General features: G+C 42.3%; 1 protein-coding gene across 3 annotated transcripts in view; it reads left to right on the forward strand.

The window, feature by feature from the left end:
• Nucleotides 1-16,353, forward strand: part of RNF130 (ring finger protein 130) — a 154,643-nt gene that overhangs the window by 103,300 nt on the left and 34,990 nt on the right. Inside the window, exons 6-9 of one of the 3 annotated variants that reach the window (XM_004478142.3) lie at nt 694-790; nt 3,468-3,672; nt 6,938-7,031; nt 13,918-14,109. In XM_004478142.3, coding sequence (XP_004478199.2) covers nt 694-790; nt 3,468-3,672; nt 6,938-7,031; nt 13,918-13,933 — 412 coding nt within the window. In that variant the 3' untranslated portion in view covers nt 13,934-14,109. Of the gene's footprint in view, nt 1-693; nt 791-3,467; nt 3,673-6,937; nt 7,032-13,917; nt 14,110-16,353 lie in introns of those variants that run through there. The other 2 variants (XM_058283262.1, XM_058283257.1) reach the window with 2 other exon arrangements.

The following is a 16,353-nucleotide window of genomic DNA, read 5'->3' on the forward strand; positions in this document are numbered from 1 at the left end:
GGATGCCCTAACCACTGGGCCAAGTCCATTTTCCCTGTATCACTTTCTTATCATTCATGTGCTCACTGGAGTAGCACTTTCAATTTCTTTGAAGAACGTTTTCCCTTGCATTCACAACTTTGCTAACTGATGCACGAGGCCTTGCTTTTAGCCCATCTCAACTTTCAACATGCCTTCCTCTCCAAGCGTCATCATTCTTGCTTTTGATTTCAAGTGAGAGACCCACGACTCTTCCTTTACTTGAACACCCAGGCCACTGTAGGGTTATTAACTATCCTCATTTCAGTATTGTGTCTGAGAATAGGAAGGCCTGAGAAGAGGGAGAGAGAGAGGGAACAGTCAGTAGAGCAATCGGAACACCCACAACATGTATCAATTAAGTACCCTGTCTTATATGGATGCGGTTCATGGTGCCCCAAAGTAATTACAACATAGTAACATCAAAGATCACTGGTCACAGATCACCATAACATACACTGATAATGAGAAAGTTAGAAATATTGGGAGAATTACCAAAATGCGACACAGAGACACAAAATAAGGACATGCTGTTGGAAAAAATGGCACCGATAGACTCTTGTTCAAGGCAGGGTTGCCACAAACCTTCAAATTGTAAAAAAAAAAAAGTGAAGCCAAATGAAAACTAGGTATGCCTATACATAATTTGTGATGTCATTTCTCATTATTTTTTAGGCATGTTTTCCACAAATCTTGCGTGGATCCTTGGCTTAGTGAACACTGTACCTGTCCTATGTGCAAGCTGAATATTTTGAAGGCTCTGGGAATTGTGGTAGGTTTCCTATTTTGACACTACTTTTGTGTAGTGTAACAGAATTTAACACAATTTACAAAAGAAGAGGGATGATAAAGCCTCATAAGAAAAACACTGATCTTCTTTACCCTTATAATCTTGTCGATCCAACAGTGTCTTTTCTTCCAGATTACTTAAATTCTGACCCGTCTCAGGGAACTCCTGGAAGAGAAGATAAATAATGATATGATAACTCTCCTTTTAAACTGTGTTTCGGTTGGGAAGTGGGTGTGTGGTGAAGAAGTGAGGCAGAGAAAAGGCCAGAGTTTCCCTTTATTCCAGTGTCTTAAAGAGAGAAAGGAAAAACTTTGGACTTCTGGTCCCGTGGTAGCTTTTTCTGCCGTCAGCATAATATGACCCCTGTCCTCAGGTGTGCTCCTTCCCCTGGCATTGGGCTCTGGCCTTGCAGGTGGGTCGGTTGCAAGTACTGGGGGTGGGGGGTGACCCAGGCCCCAGCAAGCACTGCAGCCACTGAGCTGCATCCTGCCCTGCAGATATGGCAGGCCCTGAATCAAGACCAGCTGGCCAAAGGCAGACCTGGAAGGTTTCCTGCACTGCCGTGCTTAAGAGAAGTATACATCAGGGTTATTGCTTTTTAGAGGAAAATAAAATACTTCCTGGTCTCAAAAAAGACTGGATATATAATCTCCATACGTAGGCAAATGTTCGACCCAGTAGAACAGCTCATCATTTTAGCTTTGCCACCCACAGATGATCTAGATAGTTCTATTCAAAGTATAATACCAGATCACAGTTCAGATGCCATCCACTGGGTCAGTAGTGCCTCATTTATCCTGACTCCAGAGATCAGTGAAGTTACAATTTAACATAGTCTTTCCCAGCCTCAGCTCTGTTGACATTTGGGATGGCGTAATTCCTTGTTGGAGTGTCCTGTGCTTTGCAAGATATGTAGCATCCTCCCTGGCCCCTGCCACTGAACGCCAGCTGTACACGGCCCCAGGCATGACAGTCAAACGTCTCCATGTGTTCTCAGTTGTCCCCTGGGGGGACAAAATCACCCCAGCTAAGCCTGGATTAACGTAAAGCATCTGCCATGATACTTGGCACATAGTGGACACATGGAAAATATTAACTTAGTCTCTTTCCTTGCCTCCAGCCTTGTGGGTTTTTTTTTCCTGTTTGTGTATGAGCCTTACTCTTATTAGCACTACTTCTTCTCCTGTTTTATATATATATTTGGAGATACTGGACATTGCACCTCTTCTAGCTGGACATTATTATAAGCATTGTTATTGTACTGTGTTGTAATTTTTAAAATAGATCTCAGGGTGATTTAGAATAGAACTTTACTCCAGAAGTCATTGGTTCTGGGTTTGGCTGGCTGTCACGCCCCTGGGTATCAGCATCTCTCAGCCATCCCTCCCAGCTCCACTGCAAATGTGCTGTTTACTGGCCACTACAAGAACCAGAGGCTCCTGGGAAAACCAGATACCTATGTTGCTAACTCAGAACACTCTTTACCCATTTTTTAACTGGTGTGCTTTGGCCCAAAAGGCAGCCCTATACCTCTTCTTCAGGATTAGGTGCTTAGGTGTTGAAGCAGTTTTCTTACAATTCAGAAGTCTTTTCAACTTTTATTTGCTATTGGTTGTATGCTTTACTTGAGTCTAATAGAAGAAGATACTAAAAAACAAAACTGACTACCAGATAAATGAAGCATTACTCAGAAGGATGAATGAAGTAGTTTGTTCTTCAACATTAACATGAGCCAAAATAATAAGTCAGCCATTTAAAAAATCAAATGTTTGTCAACTTTATGATAATAATGATTATGACTACCTTCTTGTAAACTATATTTAAGAAAAGGCTATCATTTCCTTATAAATATGTAGTGACCAATTTTCTCAGGTCTGCAGTGGATTTTGGTTTTATTTTGTACCATTTTGGGTAGGAGATGATGTGTTCCTTTTGAAGAGAAATTCTCCGGTAAAAATGGAAAGAATAGAGTCGGAGAGAGGGAAAAGGACTTGGCCCAGTGGTTAGGGCGTCCGTCTACCACATGGGAGGTCCGCGGTTCAAACCCCAGGCCTCCTTGACCCGTGTGCAGCTGGCCCATGCGCAGTGCTGATGCGCGCATGGAGTGCGGTGCCGCGTGGGGAAGCCCCACGCGCAAGGAGTGCGCCCGTAAGAACCGCCCAGCGCGAAAGAAAGTGCAGCCTGCCGAGGAATGGCGCCGCCCACACTTCCCGTGCCGCTGATGACAACAGAAGCGGACAAAGAATCAAGACGCAGCAAATAGACACAGAGAACAGACAACCGGGGTGGGGGGGGGGAATTAAATAAAAATAAATAAATCTTTAAAAAAAAAAAAAGAATGGGAGAGAAATGAGGAAATCTCATGGGGGAACAAAAGCTTGGTATAGAGTCTTCTCTGTAGGATGTGAAACATTTAGAATTTTTTTTTTCTTTATCCTCATATATAAATTTATTGAAAGGCTTGTTTCTTAAGGAGCTGCTTGGCCATCAGAGATAAATATGTAGCAGTTATACAGTACTTATGTGTCACACAAGCACTGTTCATAAATGCCTTATATGTGCTACCTTAATCCCTTGTAACAATGCTATGGAACATTTAGAATTGTGTGAAAGGATTTGTTAGTCATAAAATTATTTTTAATCTGGGGATCTCTTGCAGCCAAATTTGCCATGTACAGATAATGTTGCGTTCGACATGGAAAGGCTCACCAGAACCCAAGCAGTTAACCGAAGGTCGGCCCTGGGCGACCTTGCCAGCAACAACTCCCTCAGCCTTGAGCCACTTCGAACTTCGGGGATTTCGCCTCTTCCCCAGGATGGGGAACTTACTCCTAGAACAGGAGAAATCAACATTGCAGTAACAAGTAAGTGAGACCCTTTGCCCCAGGTCCAGGGGAGTTTTCGCTGCTCGTGTCGGGCCTGTGGCGTGACTGCTCCAGAGAAGAGCTGAGATGTTCATCTGGACCGGCGACTGAGTCTAACCAAGAAAGGAATGTGTGCGCTCTTCAAAAAGCATCTTTGCAATAATGAAATATTCCTTATCTTAAGGAGCATGCATTTGTGTGTAATTAATAGTAATAGCTGCCATTTGATGAGTAGTTGTTCAGAGATGGGTATCTGAACAACTATCCGTGTATAAACATGTTCTGAAATCACTGCACTACAGTTATTTTGAGCAGGTGATTTTGGAATTTGATGGCGACTGTCCACAGCATCTCTGGTGTGTTTTACAACTGTGGGCGCTGGTACTAGCACTTTTTATTTCCCAAGCTTCAGACAACCTAGTAAAGTAACTTACCTAGGACTTGAACATAGAGAAAAATACACACCTATGGAAGTAGTTGAGTTCATCAATTGTTGCTTACTTTATTTTATACTTTTTATGGAAGTGTGTTCAGTGTTGGTCTCTTGGCACTTAACTCTCTGATATAGTGGTACACAAGGCAGGAGAAAATCCAAACGGCGATCTGCTTAAAAACATTCGCTGGGCTAGTTATGAACGTCCATGATTGTTGAACTGTCGCCAAGAAGAAAAGAAACACACCGAGTGTTGTGATGGCAAAGCCTAAGTACAGTATGTGTGGGCTGACAGGCGTGTGTATGGGCGTTGTAGACATTCACCTGTAACAAACCAGCTGTCTTCTTCAAGTACATTCTTTACCTGTTACTTTCATCTAACGACCTTTCACCCCATCTTCCTTCTGGCCACCCTGGTGCTGCCTCCTCCAGTATATGCTGTTGCTTGCCTAGAACTTTCAGCCCTGAACTTGATGGGCCTCTGCTTACCTCTGGGAGTCAGTAAAATGGGTACATCTATCGCAAAATCTTTTTCCCTTCACGTATTAAGACTTGTGTAGTCTGTTCACTTGAAGCATACATATCTTTAACCAACGAGAAAATATTTTTTGAAAAAATTTCCCAAGTTTTATTCTATCATTCATCTAAACTCAGAGAGCCTTCATGCACTTATAAAATAAGTAAAACCATTCTCTGATATAGTTTGAATCATTTATTAACTATTTTCCAGTGATTTGTTTTAATAGCATTTCATGTTTTTCTTCTTTGACATTTCGATTTTATGGTCTAGATTTTAAAAATTGATCTGACAGTAATAAAGGAGACAAAGGTTTTTGGTTTTTAATGAACAGGTCCTTCATTGATCAGACATTTATTGAGCACCTACTACTACATTACCCATGATATTTTCAAAATCTTACGTTTAGATGAGAAAAAAAATTTGACTTTTGGGGCCAAATTAATCAACTTTAGCAGAATTTACACATGATGGTAGTTTAAGAAAATTTTTTTTCATGTGGTTAAATTAGACCAAAGCTACCTCTACTTTCCCCTCCCAAGTCCTCTAGCTCCCTGCCATCCACAGTGCGTTCAAGCAGCACCCGCAGTGTGCAGGCACTGTGCTAACCAGCACCGAGGAGTCCAGAGGTGCCCAGGACCGCTGCTGAGATTCCTGGGCCCACTGGAGTGTTCCCAACAAGGGCTTTACTCATTTGTGATTACTTCTGTTTATTACTGAAATCCACACAGATATGGATGGAATATTCAGAATTAGGAAACAGAGGCACAATCAGAGTTCAAAAATTATTAGTCTTGTTTATCATGTATAAATGCCTCAAAGAAGAAAAAAAAAACACTGGGTTAAGCAACTTGATGATGGTGACCATTGATCTCTTGAGTTTTTTTAGAGCCAATATAAATTTTCCTCATTTAAAATATGTACAGGTTGAAAAGGGCGATTTTTCAGGAATTTTTAATGTTCATCTTTACTTGAATAAAAGCCTTATAAAACCACTCTACCAATGAATTTGTAATCTAAAAATAAAAAATAGCTGTACTATTACTGAAAAAGAAAGGGTTTGCTAAGCATTTTAATAATTTAAAAACCAAGGTGGCTAGACAAATGCTTATGGAACAAACTCAACATCCTGAACTCTCATAGAACAGTTCTTAACCTTTTGAAGGCACGACTTGTAAAAACTAATGAAAGTATAATCACCTTTCTCTAGAAAAATGCCTGGACACTCACAGTTTTGCATACAATTTTAGGGTTCATGGACTCCAGATTAAGAAGCACCCATATTAAATACAGCTTTTGCACAAACAGTTGGTATTCCAAATATAATAGTTCTGTTCTCTGCTTTATTGCAGGTATATGGGTAATTATGCTGTGTAACACTTTGCTAATCCAGTCCTAGTTAGTGTCTGCTCTAGGAAATAGTTTCTAATGAATACTTCGCAGGAAGTCAGATTGGCTCTCAGTTTTTCTGAGGGTCTCTATGAATATGGTTTATAGAATGTTACCTTGACAATACAGACTTTGGAAAGTTAAGGGAAAATATTAACTGACTTCCTCGATCTAGAGAGAGACTAGATAAAAACCCTTAGAGTGCTGTGTACCCGAGGTTTTCACCTCTTTGAGGGGTCAGGCACCTCATGAAGCACCTACAGTTCCTGCCTCTGCGTGACAGCTCCAGAAGAACCATTGCTGCCCCCAGCAGGGTGGTCATGAAGGGCGAATTCACGAGATATAAGATTATGTTACTTAATATATAAGTAAGTCGCATAAATCCACGCATAAGAGGGAAGAGCGTGGACATGAATACCGTGGAGGCCAGCTTGTGGACTGCGTGGACTACCCACAAGGTGTTTGAGAACTGCTGCTCCATACTTCCAAGCCTTTAAGAATGAGTGAAGCAACCACGCAGAAGGGACAAAATGAAGAAGGAAAGAAGGTTATACGCATGGCTAGACCACTTTACTGTCTTTCAGTGAACAATAAAAGAAAAAGAGATCTCTGTCCCTGTGCCATTTTATAGACTGACTTTTACTACACACGTTTTAGGGGGTCACGCTGCTCACAAACCCCAGAACTCGACCTCGAAGAAATGGTTGGGCCATGCTTTCCTTTCTCCCTTGCAGCTTTCACCACTTCTTCCACTAACCTTCTCCAGTTAGTAGCTCTGGCAAACCTCCTTCTGCTTCACTTCCTTAGGCCAGTCTTGGCTTACACCTCCGTTGACGTCTGCTTCGTTGCATTTGAGGGAAATGTTGACATCGATTTGACTTAAGCCTTCTCCCCAGAGTGATTTCCTCCCTTTCCTTTGTCAACAGAAGAATGGTTTATTATTGCCAGTTTTGGCCTCCTCAGTGCTCTCACCCTCTGCTACATGATCATCAGAGCCACAGCTAGCTTGAATGCTAATGAGTAAGTAACACATTGTTCAGTTTGTTCTTTGGGTTGCATGTGCCCGATGATCCTAAGAAAAGATGTAGAGTATTTCTCATAAAGGTGATGAGAATTGGCTTTCCACCGATTTCAAAACGATCCTCCCAGGATCACATCTCGAAAAACAGTTTGTTTCGTGAACATACATTTTTTGTCGGTAGCATACATTGGGAATTTACCTTGTTCAGCAAGAACTCACTTGAGAAAAGATCTAGGGGTTTTCATTAACTACAAACTTAGACTGAATCAACAATATAATGAAAATGTCCGGGGAAACGATACAGTCTTCTGGGAAAGAGTGGCCCTGTTCTGATCCTTGAAAGAAATGGCCCCACTTTCCTAGGCGCCCCACTTTACTCCTCCTTGGAGTCACAGATGTAGCTTTCCGCGGAATACGCCAGCCTGTGATCAGAGAGAAACGACTCCAGTGGTTAGCCTGCAGGGAAGAAACCATCAGGAAGCCCGTCGGGTGGAAGGAAAGTGAGTGTAGACTTACCTCTGCAGGGCAAAATGAGGGCGAAAGGGTAAATGACAGAAAGACAGATTTTACCTCCATGAAAGACAGAACGTAGTCAGGTAGGCTGCTCCGTGCGAGCCTGGGCCCTCGGGGCGTGGGGAGTGCGCAGGGTGGGGGGTGCAGGCAGGGGCAGCCCCTCACAGGTCAGGGCTGCTGTGGGCAAGCTGGTGTTCAGAGGGTAGGAAATCGGACGAGATGGCTGTGAAGGTCTGTTTTGAACCAGTGATTTCCCAGGAGTGGCTTTACACAGGAGTGAAACATAGGGGTGGTTTTTTTTTAGTTTGTTTTGTTTTAAATTTAGGGCATTTACTTAGGATATCTCTGAGTCCTTTCTTTTACTAATATTCACGAAAACCAGTCAGAGATGAAAGCAACCCTGGGGTACAGCCCAAAATGGAACCTAAATCAGTAATATACTCTTCATATTCAGTTACATCCTGGCACTTTAATCAATTAATGGTAACCAGACAACCTCGTGCAGTTAATTTAATTGGCTGCCCACTGTCCGCCTGTAGAAACGAGGCAAATAGCCTCTACTTCCAACGACATGATTTTAGCCAAATCTGTTGACTAGATATGTATAGAAAATGCTCTTTAGTAAGCCCAATGTCCTGCACATTGGGAAGGCGTCAAGGCCGTTGGCTTTCGTCAGCCTGCGCGTGAGTAGTCTCAGCTTCCTGCAGCAGGTCAGTAGTGAGCAGCTTCTGTGGGCCCCGCTCAGACGCGTGTTGCTTCACCTTAGCACATACTAATTGCTAGACTCAAAAGTCAGTCCTGAATTTGACATCCAGTTCCTCCACCTTTTTAGGTTATGAGAACCTAGCAGTTATACGTGTCTGAAGTTCCGTTTTCTCAACCATGAAACAAGGGTAATAATTGCAGGACTAAGTCATAGGATTGTTGTGAGAATTAGACTATGAAGTGCTTAGCACAGTGCCTGGTACATATTAAGTGCTCAATAAATGTTAGCCAAAAGCTATTCTTCTGGGATTCTTTCAAAGTTCTATAAATAAGATGGCCATCTGCCTTCATCATTGGAAGATGAATTTAATTTCTTCTGGAAAGAGGTTATAGAACCATATGAGCTCCACAAGTGCCCATGATTGAAACCTCAATTCAGAGGGAAAGACTTCTTTTATCTGCAGTCACCTCTTTTGCTTACTCCCATGCTGACCCATCAGACTGAAAATCATCAGCCCACTTAAAAAATTCTACAAATGAATGAAAACCAATAACAGCGGAAAATGGCACTCTGAGCACTTTCAGAGAATTGAGTAATTCAGCAGTAACCTCACTGCCACTCAGAATCTGCCAGATGCTCAGTTCACGCATCAGATATTTTAGAGAACACTCAATAGGCATGTCAGCTGCTAGAAATCCCAGTACCTGAGCCATAATACTCCACTTCCATGCATAAATGCCTTCATAACTCTGGAGCTAAGTCATGGATCTTAGATCCATGTCTTAGTCCAGCCCTTCTCCCATCAGACAATGTATAAGGCCGGTACAGAATTATTCATTTGAATATTATGTTCCTTCAGTCAAAACCACTATGAAGGACAATATTCATGATCCCATGTAGAGAGAAAAAAATGGAAGAGACAGAGTGAATGTGTGTGTGTGTGTGTGTGTGTGTGTGTGTGTGTGTGTGTGTGTGTGTGTGTGTGTGTGTGAGAGAGAGAGAGAGAGAGAGAGAGAAGGGTCACCAGAATATCAATAATGATTATTTTAAGTTATTGAATTTTTGGGTGATGTTTTTCTCGCCTGCTTGTGCTTTCATGTGGTTTTGGGTTTTTTTTAACAATAAACACTTAAATTTTTAAGGTTGTTTTTATTGTGGGGGAGGGGGAAAAAAGATATACCCATTCTTACCCAACATCTCTTTCTTAAAAATGTTGAAGAAAAATTGCTGTGTGGTTTTAATTCCAAGGGAAGGTTTGTTTTAGCAAATAAATTTATGATCATCTCTTTGTTAATGAATTTTTTGAAATCTATCTTATGTACCAAGAAACTTACGGCCTTTTTTACCTTTATGTAACAAGAAACTTACATCCAAAATGAGATCCCTTTTTCATTTTAATTGCCCTTTTGAAATTTTCTTTTGTAAGCCAGTCTCATTCATAATTAAATCCAGTCTTCTGGCATTTTAGAGATTGGGATGAAAATTGAAAGTGAACTTCACCTCTACACATCCACCTAATAGAATACTTTTTGGACCGTGTTACTAGACAGCGATCATGTTTATTGCTATTTCAGTCTAGTCGCTCGTCAAACCCTGTGAGCAAGGTGAAGCTACACAGGCAAGTGGAACCCGGGAAGGGCCTGTCCTCCTCCTGCTGTGGACGGATTGCTGACTGACCAGGGAGGGGCTCCCAGGGGGACGAAAGCCCTCCATCCTGTCCTTACTGTGCTCTGCGCCTGGGTCAAGGGCCAGGCACCATTGTAGATCAGAAGCCTATCAAAATTCCATGAATTTCGGGTCACTTCCCTCCTGGAATCTTGAAGTACTATTTAAGTGCTCTTCTATGACTAAGTGTGCTAAAAAATTTCTAACATTTCAAACAAATCTGTTGAATTTTGAGACTTTGCACATATAAACAGGATAGTGGTCAAAGAAGCAGATAAATGCAAGGTAAATATAATTATGAATTAGCTTCTCATCTCTTAGTACCTACATAAGCAAGATTATTGAACCTCAATTCCCAGAGGAAGTTTTCTGCCCTACTTTGTTACTCAGATAAAACCCTGTAAGAGCCCAACATTTACCAGCTTTTTTTGTGTCAGTCTGTTTTTCACTCATATAAGAAAAATATTTTAATTTTTGTTTTTCTTTGAAGAACAAATTGTGAGGTGTGGATGATTTTACAAGAGATTTTGAGTTGAAAGGGAAGTGCAACTGGGTATCATCTAAAGCATTTTTCTAGTTCCTAAATTTTGATTCCTAGAAGTCATGCCCTTAAGATTTGCAGAGGAGTGCAGGCCAAACATTCAAGATTCAAAACAATTTTGGCAGGAGGAAATGAGTTTGATGAGGTTAGCTTGATGAACTCACAAGAACAAATGTAAAATTCTATAGCATAAACCCCAGATCAGGAAGCCCTAGCTTCTACAGATCAGTGGGCTTTGGTTGTCTAATCAGTACTGCTTGTGAGCTTTCCTCCTCTTTGGTGTATTAGTAGAATTGTTTAGACCAGGCAAAAGGAATTAATACTACTGATTATCTCTGAGTCGTTCTGCTCAGGACACTTTTTTAGTGAAACATTGCCAGATTAACACATCTCCTGGGGATGATTAGCTTAGAAAAGAGGAGACTTGGATAACGTGAGAAGCATCTCTAGGTATTTGAAGGACTCCCGGAGATAAGAGTAACTACTGTTCATTGAGTGCCTGCAAAGAGCCTTCTACGCAATTGGACTCTTTTAGTCATATTGTCTCTCTTAATACTCCTGACTGCCCCGTGTTGACTATCTGGCAAACACGGAAGGCTGATACTGTCTCTTTAGTTCTGGAGCTCTGGAGACAACCACAGGGAGGCAGATTCCCACTTAATCTGAGAAAGAACTGTCTACCAGTCAGAAGTGACTGTCCAGGACCTGGGATGTTTGGAAAAGTAGCGAGCTGGCTAAGACCTGGTTATTCAGACAAGAGCTCTTTCAGAGGCTGCCCTGTGTCAGCTGGATGTCTGTAAGACCCCTTCAGCTCTGACGGTTCTGGCTGAATTGCCCTGAATGGCCCCTTCTTAGGAGAGGTCAGAGCCCGAGGAGAGGAGTTGGGTTTTCTTCCTGCTGCCTCTTTTAGAACCCTTATGTATCAAGAGCAGTGTTTTTCAAACTTTTTTGGGTTTTTGTTTTTTTTTTTACCATTTCCCACTTTAAAAAATACAGTTTACATTGTAGCCCAGTATATAACTGAAACGGAAGTTTCCCATTTTCCCTACTACCTCCAGTGTTCTCTGATAGATCCGGTTCCGTAGTATCATTATTGTTGTTAATGCAAGTCACAAAATCCTAAATTGATTTGACAGTTTATCATTGGGCTGCAGCCTGCAGTTTGAGAAACGCTGATCTCTAAAGAGTCTTGAATTTTTAGTTCTCTAACACCTTTTGTCCACACCACCACCCATTTTTATTTTCCTGGGACTACCATTCTTGTAGCAGTTCCAGCAAGGTCTCGACCTACCCTCTGTTTGAGATGTATTGGTGGATAGTAGATCTACTTCTTTTTCTTACTATTTCTTTCTCCTTTTAGCCTTCTGAGTATGAGATAGAAACACAAAGGATATTTAAAGAAAAACGAACCTGGGGCTCAGAGGGATTGGGTGACTCCACAGAGATTCCATAGGAAGAAAAGCACTGGAATTCAAACCCCCGATTTCTGCTTCTGACCTCTCCAGCGCACCACTTGTTTTTGACTACTCCAGATAGCCTTTGAAGGGCTCCGGATGGTAGGGTGGGGAAGACAAGCTGGTTTTCTGAAAATGCGAGGATCAAAGCAGGCTATGGGGCGATGGGGCTTTGATTGGATTTCTCTCCTATCTTTGGCTGTGGGTTGTTTTGTTTTTTGTTTTTTTCATTTTTCAATAGTACCTTTGGTGTCATGCTGCCTTTGTTATTTATAATTTCTTAAAAGGGCAGCAAAGTAAAGTAATTTTAAAAACCTTAAGTATAGAAATGCTTTTTTTTTTTTTGAGGCTCCAGGAACTGGGGATTGAACTGGGACCTCAGCACTCAACCCTGAGCCATATGGGCAACGCTGAGTTGTTCTTTGCGGTTTTTTTTTAATTTGTTTTGCGTGTTGGTTTTTGTTTTAGGAGGCAACGAATGAAACCAGGACCTCCCGTGTGGGAAATGGGCACTTAGCTCAACCACTTGAGCCACATCTGCTCCCAAGTATAGCGCTTTATGCAAAGTTTTTGTAAATATCCTTCATCCAAGACTCTTTCTGAAAAAGCTGGACAATTCCCTTTCAATTCATTGAGATAACATTTCCCTGATGTCCATTAGGCATCGGGCTTTGTGCCAGAGGCCAGGTGTAGGGTGATGGGGCCCACAGGGGCCTGGCCTTGCCCTTCGGGGGCTCCGGGGAGGATGGGGGCTGCATCTCAGGGTCTTCACGTGTGTAATGCACGTCCGTGAAAGTCAGCTGGGTGAGCCAGGGAGGAGAGCGTTGCAAAATGAGCACGGCCTGCGCGGTGTCGTACCCAGGAGAACCTCTGGGGGGTGGAAGGCTTCGCAGAGGGAGTCCTTAGCAACCAGGCCAGGCCTGATCAGGGGCGCAAGTGAGGAGACTGTGGAGCACATTCAGAGTTGTGGGGTTTGGTGGGTCTCTCGAAAGTGGCAGCATATGTGGTCACGGGCAGGCTGCAGACCTGGGACTTGATTCTTGTAAACGGTGGGTAACTTCAGAGGCTTTGCAGCAGAAAGATAACTCCTTGTAACTGAGTGGAAGAGACTGGCAGATAGGCGAGGTAAAAATATAAACGGAAAAGAGCTTAGCAAAGAGTTGGATGAGGAGGTCAGGGTGATGGGGAGAAGATAAAACCAAAAGGTAGATGGTGGGAAGTTGTAGGAGAACCAAAGGTTAAGCATTTTGAAATACAGATCTGGAGCCCAGCAGAGGAAAAAAGAGACCATGATTTGGGAACCGTGAAAATGACCCAGACTGCCTGGGGAGGCCCAGTGAGAGGGAGAACAAGGGCCAGGAAGGAGGGCTGCTCCTTAGCATCAGGGGAAACGAAACAAGAAGCAGCGTGAGCCCAAGGGCCCTGCACGAATCTGTTCAAAGACTTCAAGGCACCTTGTAAGCACCTAGTACAGGGAGGCACACACACACACCCTTCTTGCCCCAGATCTGAAGAGCCCCTATAAGAAAGCCATGCCTCCCTGGGAGTCTGTGCTCTTCAAATCTTTATTTCAGAGTAAGCAACAAACTCTTGTTGGAAGGATGAAAGGGGAACTTATTTCAAAGACAAACCGCTGCAGATGTCGGGATACTCAGCATTTAGAGCGTATATTTGAACCCGGAAAACTTGTACCTCACATAATAATTGTCCCTGTATCTTTTAACCAAGATGCTCTTAGACCTATAATTTTTTGAAACCACCTTCCTTTTGGGAATATTAAAGCACTTCTCAAATCACTCGTACACTTGACCACAGGTCTGAACCTGTGGATTTCAGGGAAACGCTGATAGTTCACTGACACAGACAGGGTTAGGGCATAGCAGGGGGCTGTGCCCAGGCCACCCTCATTCTCCAGGCAGGATCATGTTCTCTGTTATTTTTAAAACATTGGCAACTGCCCTTTGACTAATTCATGACCTTTTATCTTTTTTCTTTTTATTCCATAGGGTAGAATGGTTTTGAAGAAGGAAAAAAAACTGCTTTCTGACTGATTGCCTTGAAGGAAAAAAAAGAACCTATTTTTGTGCATCATTTACCAATCATGCCACACAAGCATTTATTTTTAGTACATTTTATTTTTTCATAAAATTGCTAATGCCAAAGCTTTGTATTAAAATAAATAAATAATAAAACAAAAAGCTGGTGCTGTTGAGTTTTTTTAATTTGCCCATTTGCGTTTGGAAGACTGACCTGGCAACCCAGATTTCATTTGTATGTGTTTCAGAGACAGAATGGCTCGTGGCTTCTGCTGATACTGTCTTGTTGACTCATACCTTTCCCCAAATAAGACCCCAGGAACAGAGACATCCTGGGTGGCCATGCCCCCTCAGCACCAAATTGAGTCTGTCCACTTTAATTTCTTCAAAGTCGCCAGTCACTCTCTGATAATTTCTTCTTCCTTTCTGGTGGTGGACCTGCTTCCACCAGAGCATCAGCTACACAGTAGCAGGGACATTTAACTCTGTCTTTCAGACCTGTATCCCCATGCCAAGAATGCTTGGCATATAGTAAGTGCTCAATAAATATTTGTGGGGTGAAAAGATGAATATAAGAAAGATTTTCCAAAATGCCTATAAATGAGTAACAAATTAAATCTGTACTAGTTTTTTTTCAACCTAGTTTGCACAGAATTCTTTTAAAAATGTCAAATTCTCACCAAGCATGTATAGCTCAGTGGTTGAGCGCCTCTTTGCATGTATGAGGTCCCAGGTTCAATCCCTGGTTCCTCCTTGAAAAAAGGCAAATTCTAAAAAGTTGGATGAAAATAATTTTACACGTATACATGAAATATTTTTACTTTATTGATGAGGAATGTTTTGAAATATTTCCTGTTAAATTACATGCTTGAAGGATTATCAGTATTTGAAATCATTTTGAGCAATGAATTCTCAACCACATTCCCCCTCACTGTATACCTGAGGGATTAGAGCATATTCCCATTGGTAACAGGCTTTCATTATATCAGTGATTCCCAAACCAGTGAATGGTTAAAGGATTTTTTTCTGTGATTTTTTTGTTATGGTTTAGATATAATTCACATACCATAAACGTCACCCTCACCCTTTAATGGTTTCTAGTATATTCACAAATTTGTGCAAGCGTCACCACAATCAATTCCAGAACATTTTCATCACCCCAAAAGGAAACTCCATAGGCATTAGCAGTCAGTCCCCATACTCCTCCCACCCCTGCTTCCAGCCCCTGGCAACCACGAATCTATGGACTAAATCTATGGATTTGCCAATTCTGGTCATTTCGCATAAATTGACTCATACCATATGTGGTCTTTTGTATAGGGCTTCTTAAAATTACCATGATATTTTCAAGGTTACAACATGAAAATATTGTAACACATATCAGTACTTTTTCCTTTTTTTTTTTTTAGAGCAGTTACAGGTTTATTGAAAAATCATACAGGAAATAGAGTTCCCATATACTTCTCTCTCTCTCACACACACACACACACATTTCCCCCATTACTAACATTTTGCATTAGTGTGGTACAATTGTTAAAATGGATGAAACATTATACATATATTAATATTGTTACACTGGGGTTCACTCTTGTGTTGTACAGTTCTATTCTAGTAAGATTATTTTGTCCTCCAGGCCTGATCCAGCAGCAGCTCCAACCCTTCCAAGCTCTTGCACATCAACGATGAGAAGGTCCCACCGTCTCAGCATCAGAACAGTGGCCAGGCTACCCGTGAATGTCAGGACACAGGTCCCACCCTCTCAGCACTGGATGGCAGCACTGCCCCTAAACAACAGGCACGAGGCCTGCTCCCTCGCAGCTTCAGGCAAATGACCTGTCCCCTCCACTACAGGAGTAGATCCCCGCTTTCCACGCACGTGGGTAGGCCTGCTCGCTTGGCCCCAGATCTTTTTGGTCTGGACCTTTGCTTCCATGGTTCTGCCCTTGAAATTGTTCTTCCTTCAATTTGTCCCTTCTCTGTCCCTTTCAGTACCAGTTGGCAGTGGTTCTGCTCATACAGATTTTACAAAACCTTGTCTTTGCGTGCAGTTCAAGCAAACCATCAGTCACTAGTGCTTTCCACAGACCCTCCCTGGATGGCTGCATCTCCAATCCTGACTTCCACTGAAATGGCTGACTGGTTCCACGTTCAGAGTCTTTAGCAAGGGCTTGTTCAGTTAAACCCTGTCGTGGAGCCCTGCCCTCTGGGGAGTCACTTCCCGACAGCTTAGGGAAGTCCCTGATGGACTTCTTCTCGCCCTAGTCTCAGAGCATGCCTCCTGGATAGGCTGAGAGTTTTCCAAACCATCAATTTCTGGTACCTTTGTGCTTAAGAGTTTAAATCTCAACTCATCCCTTTCCTCTTGCATTTTACTATAAGCTACAAGGGGAAACCAGGCTGTACCTT

Source organism: Dasypus novemcinctus, chromosome 2, assembly GCF_030445035.2.
Source record: "Dasypus novemcinctus isolate mDasNov1 chromosome 2, mDasNov1.1.hap2, whole genome shotgun sequence".
Lineage (NCBI taxonomy): Eukaryota > Metazoa > Chordata > Mammalia > Cingulata > Dasypodidae > Dasypus > Dasypus novemcinctus.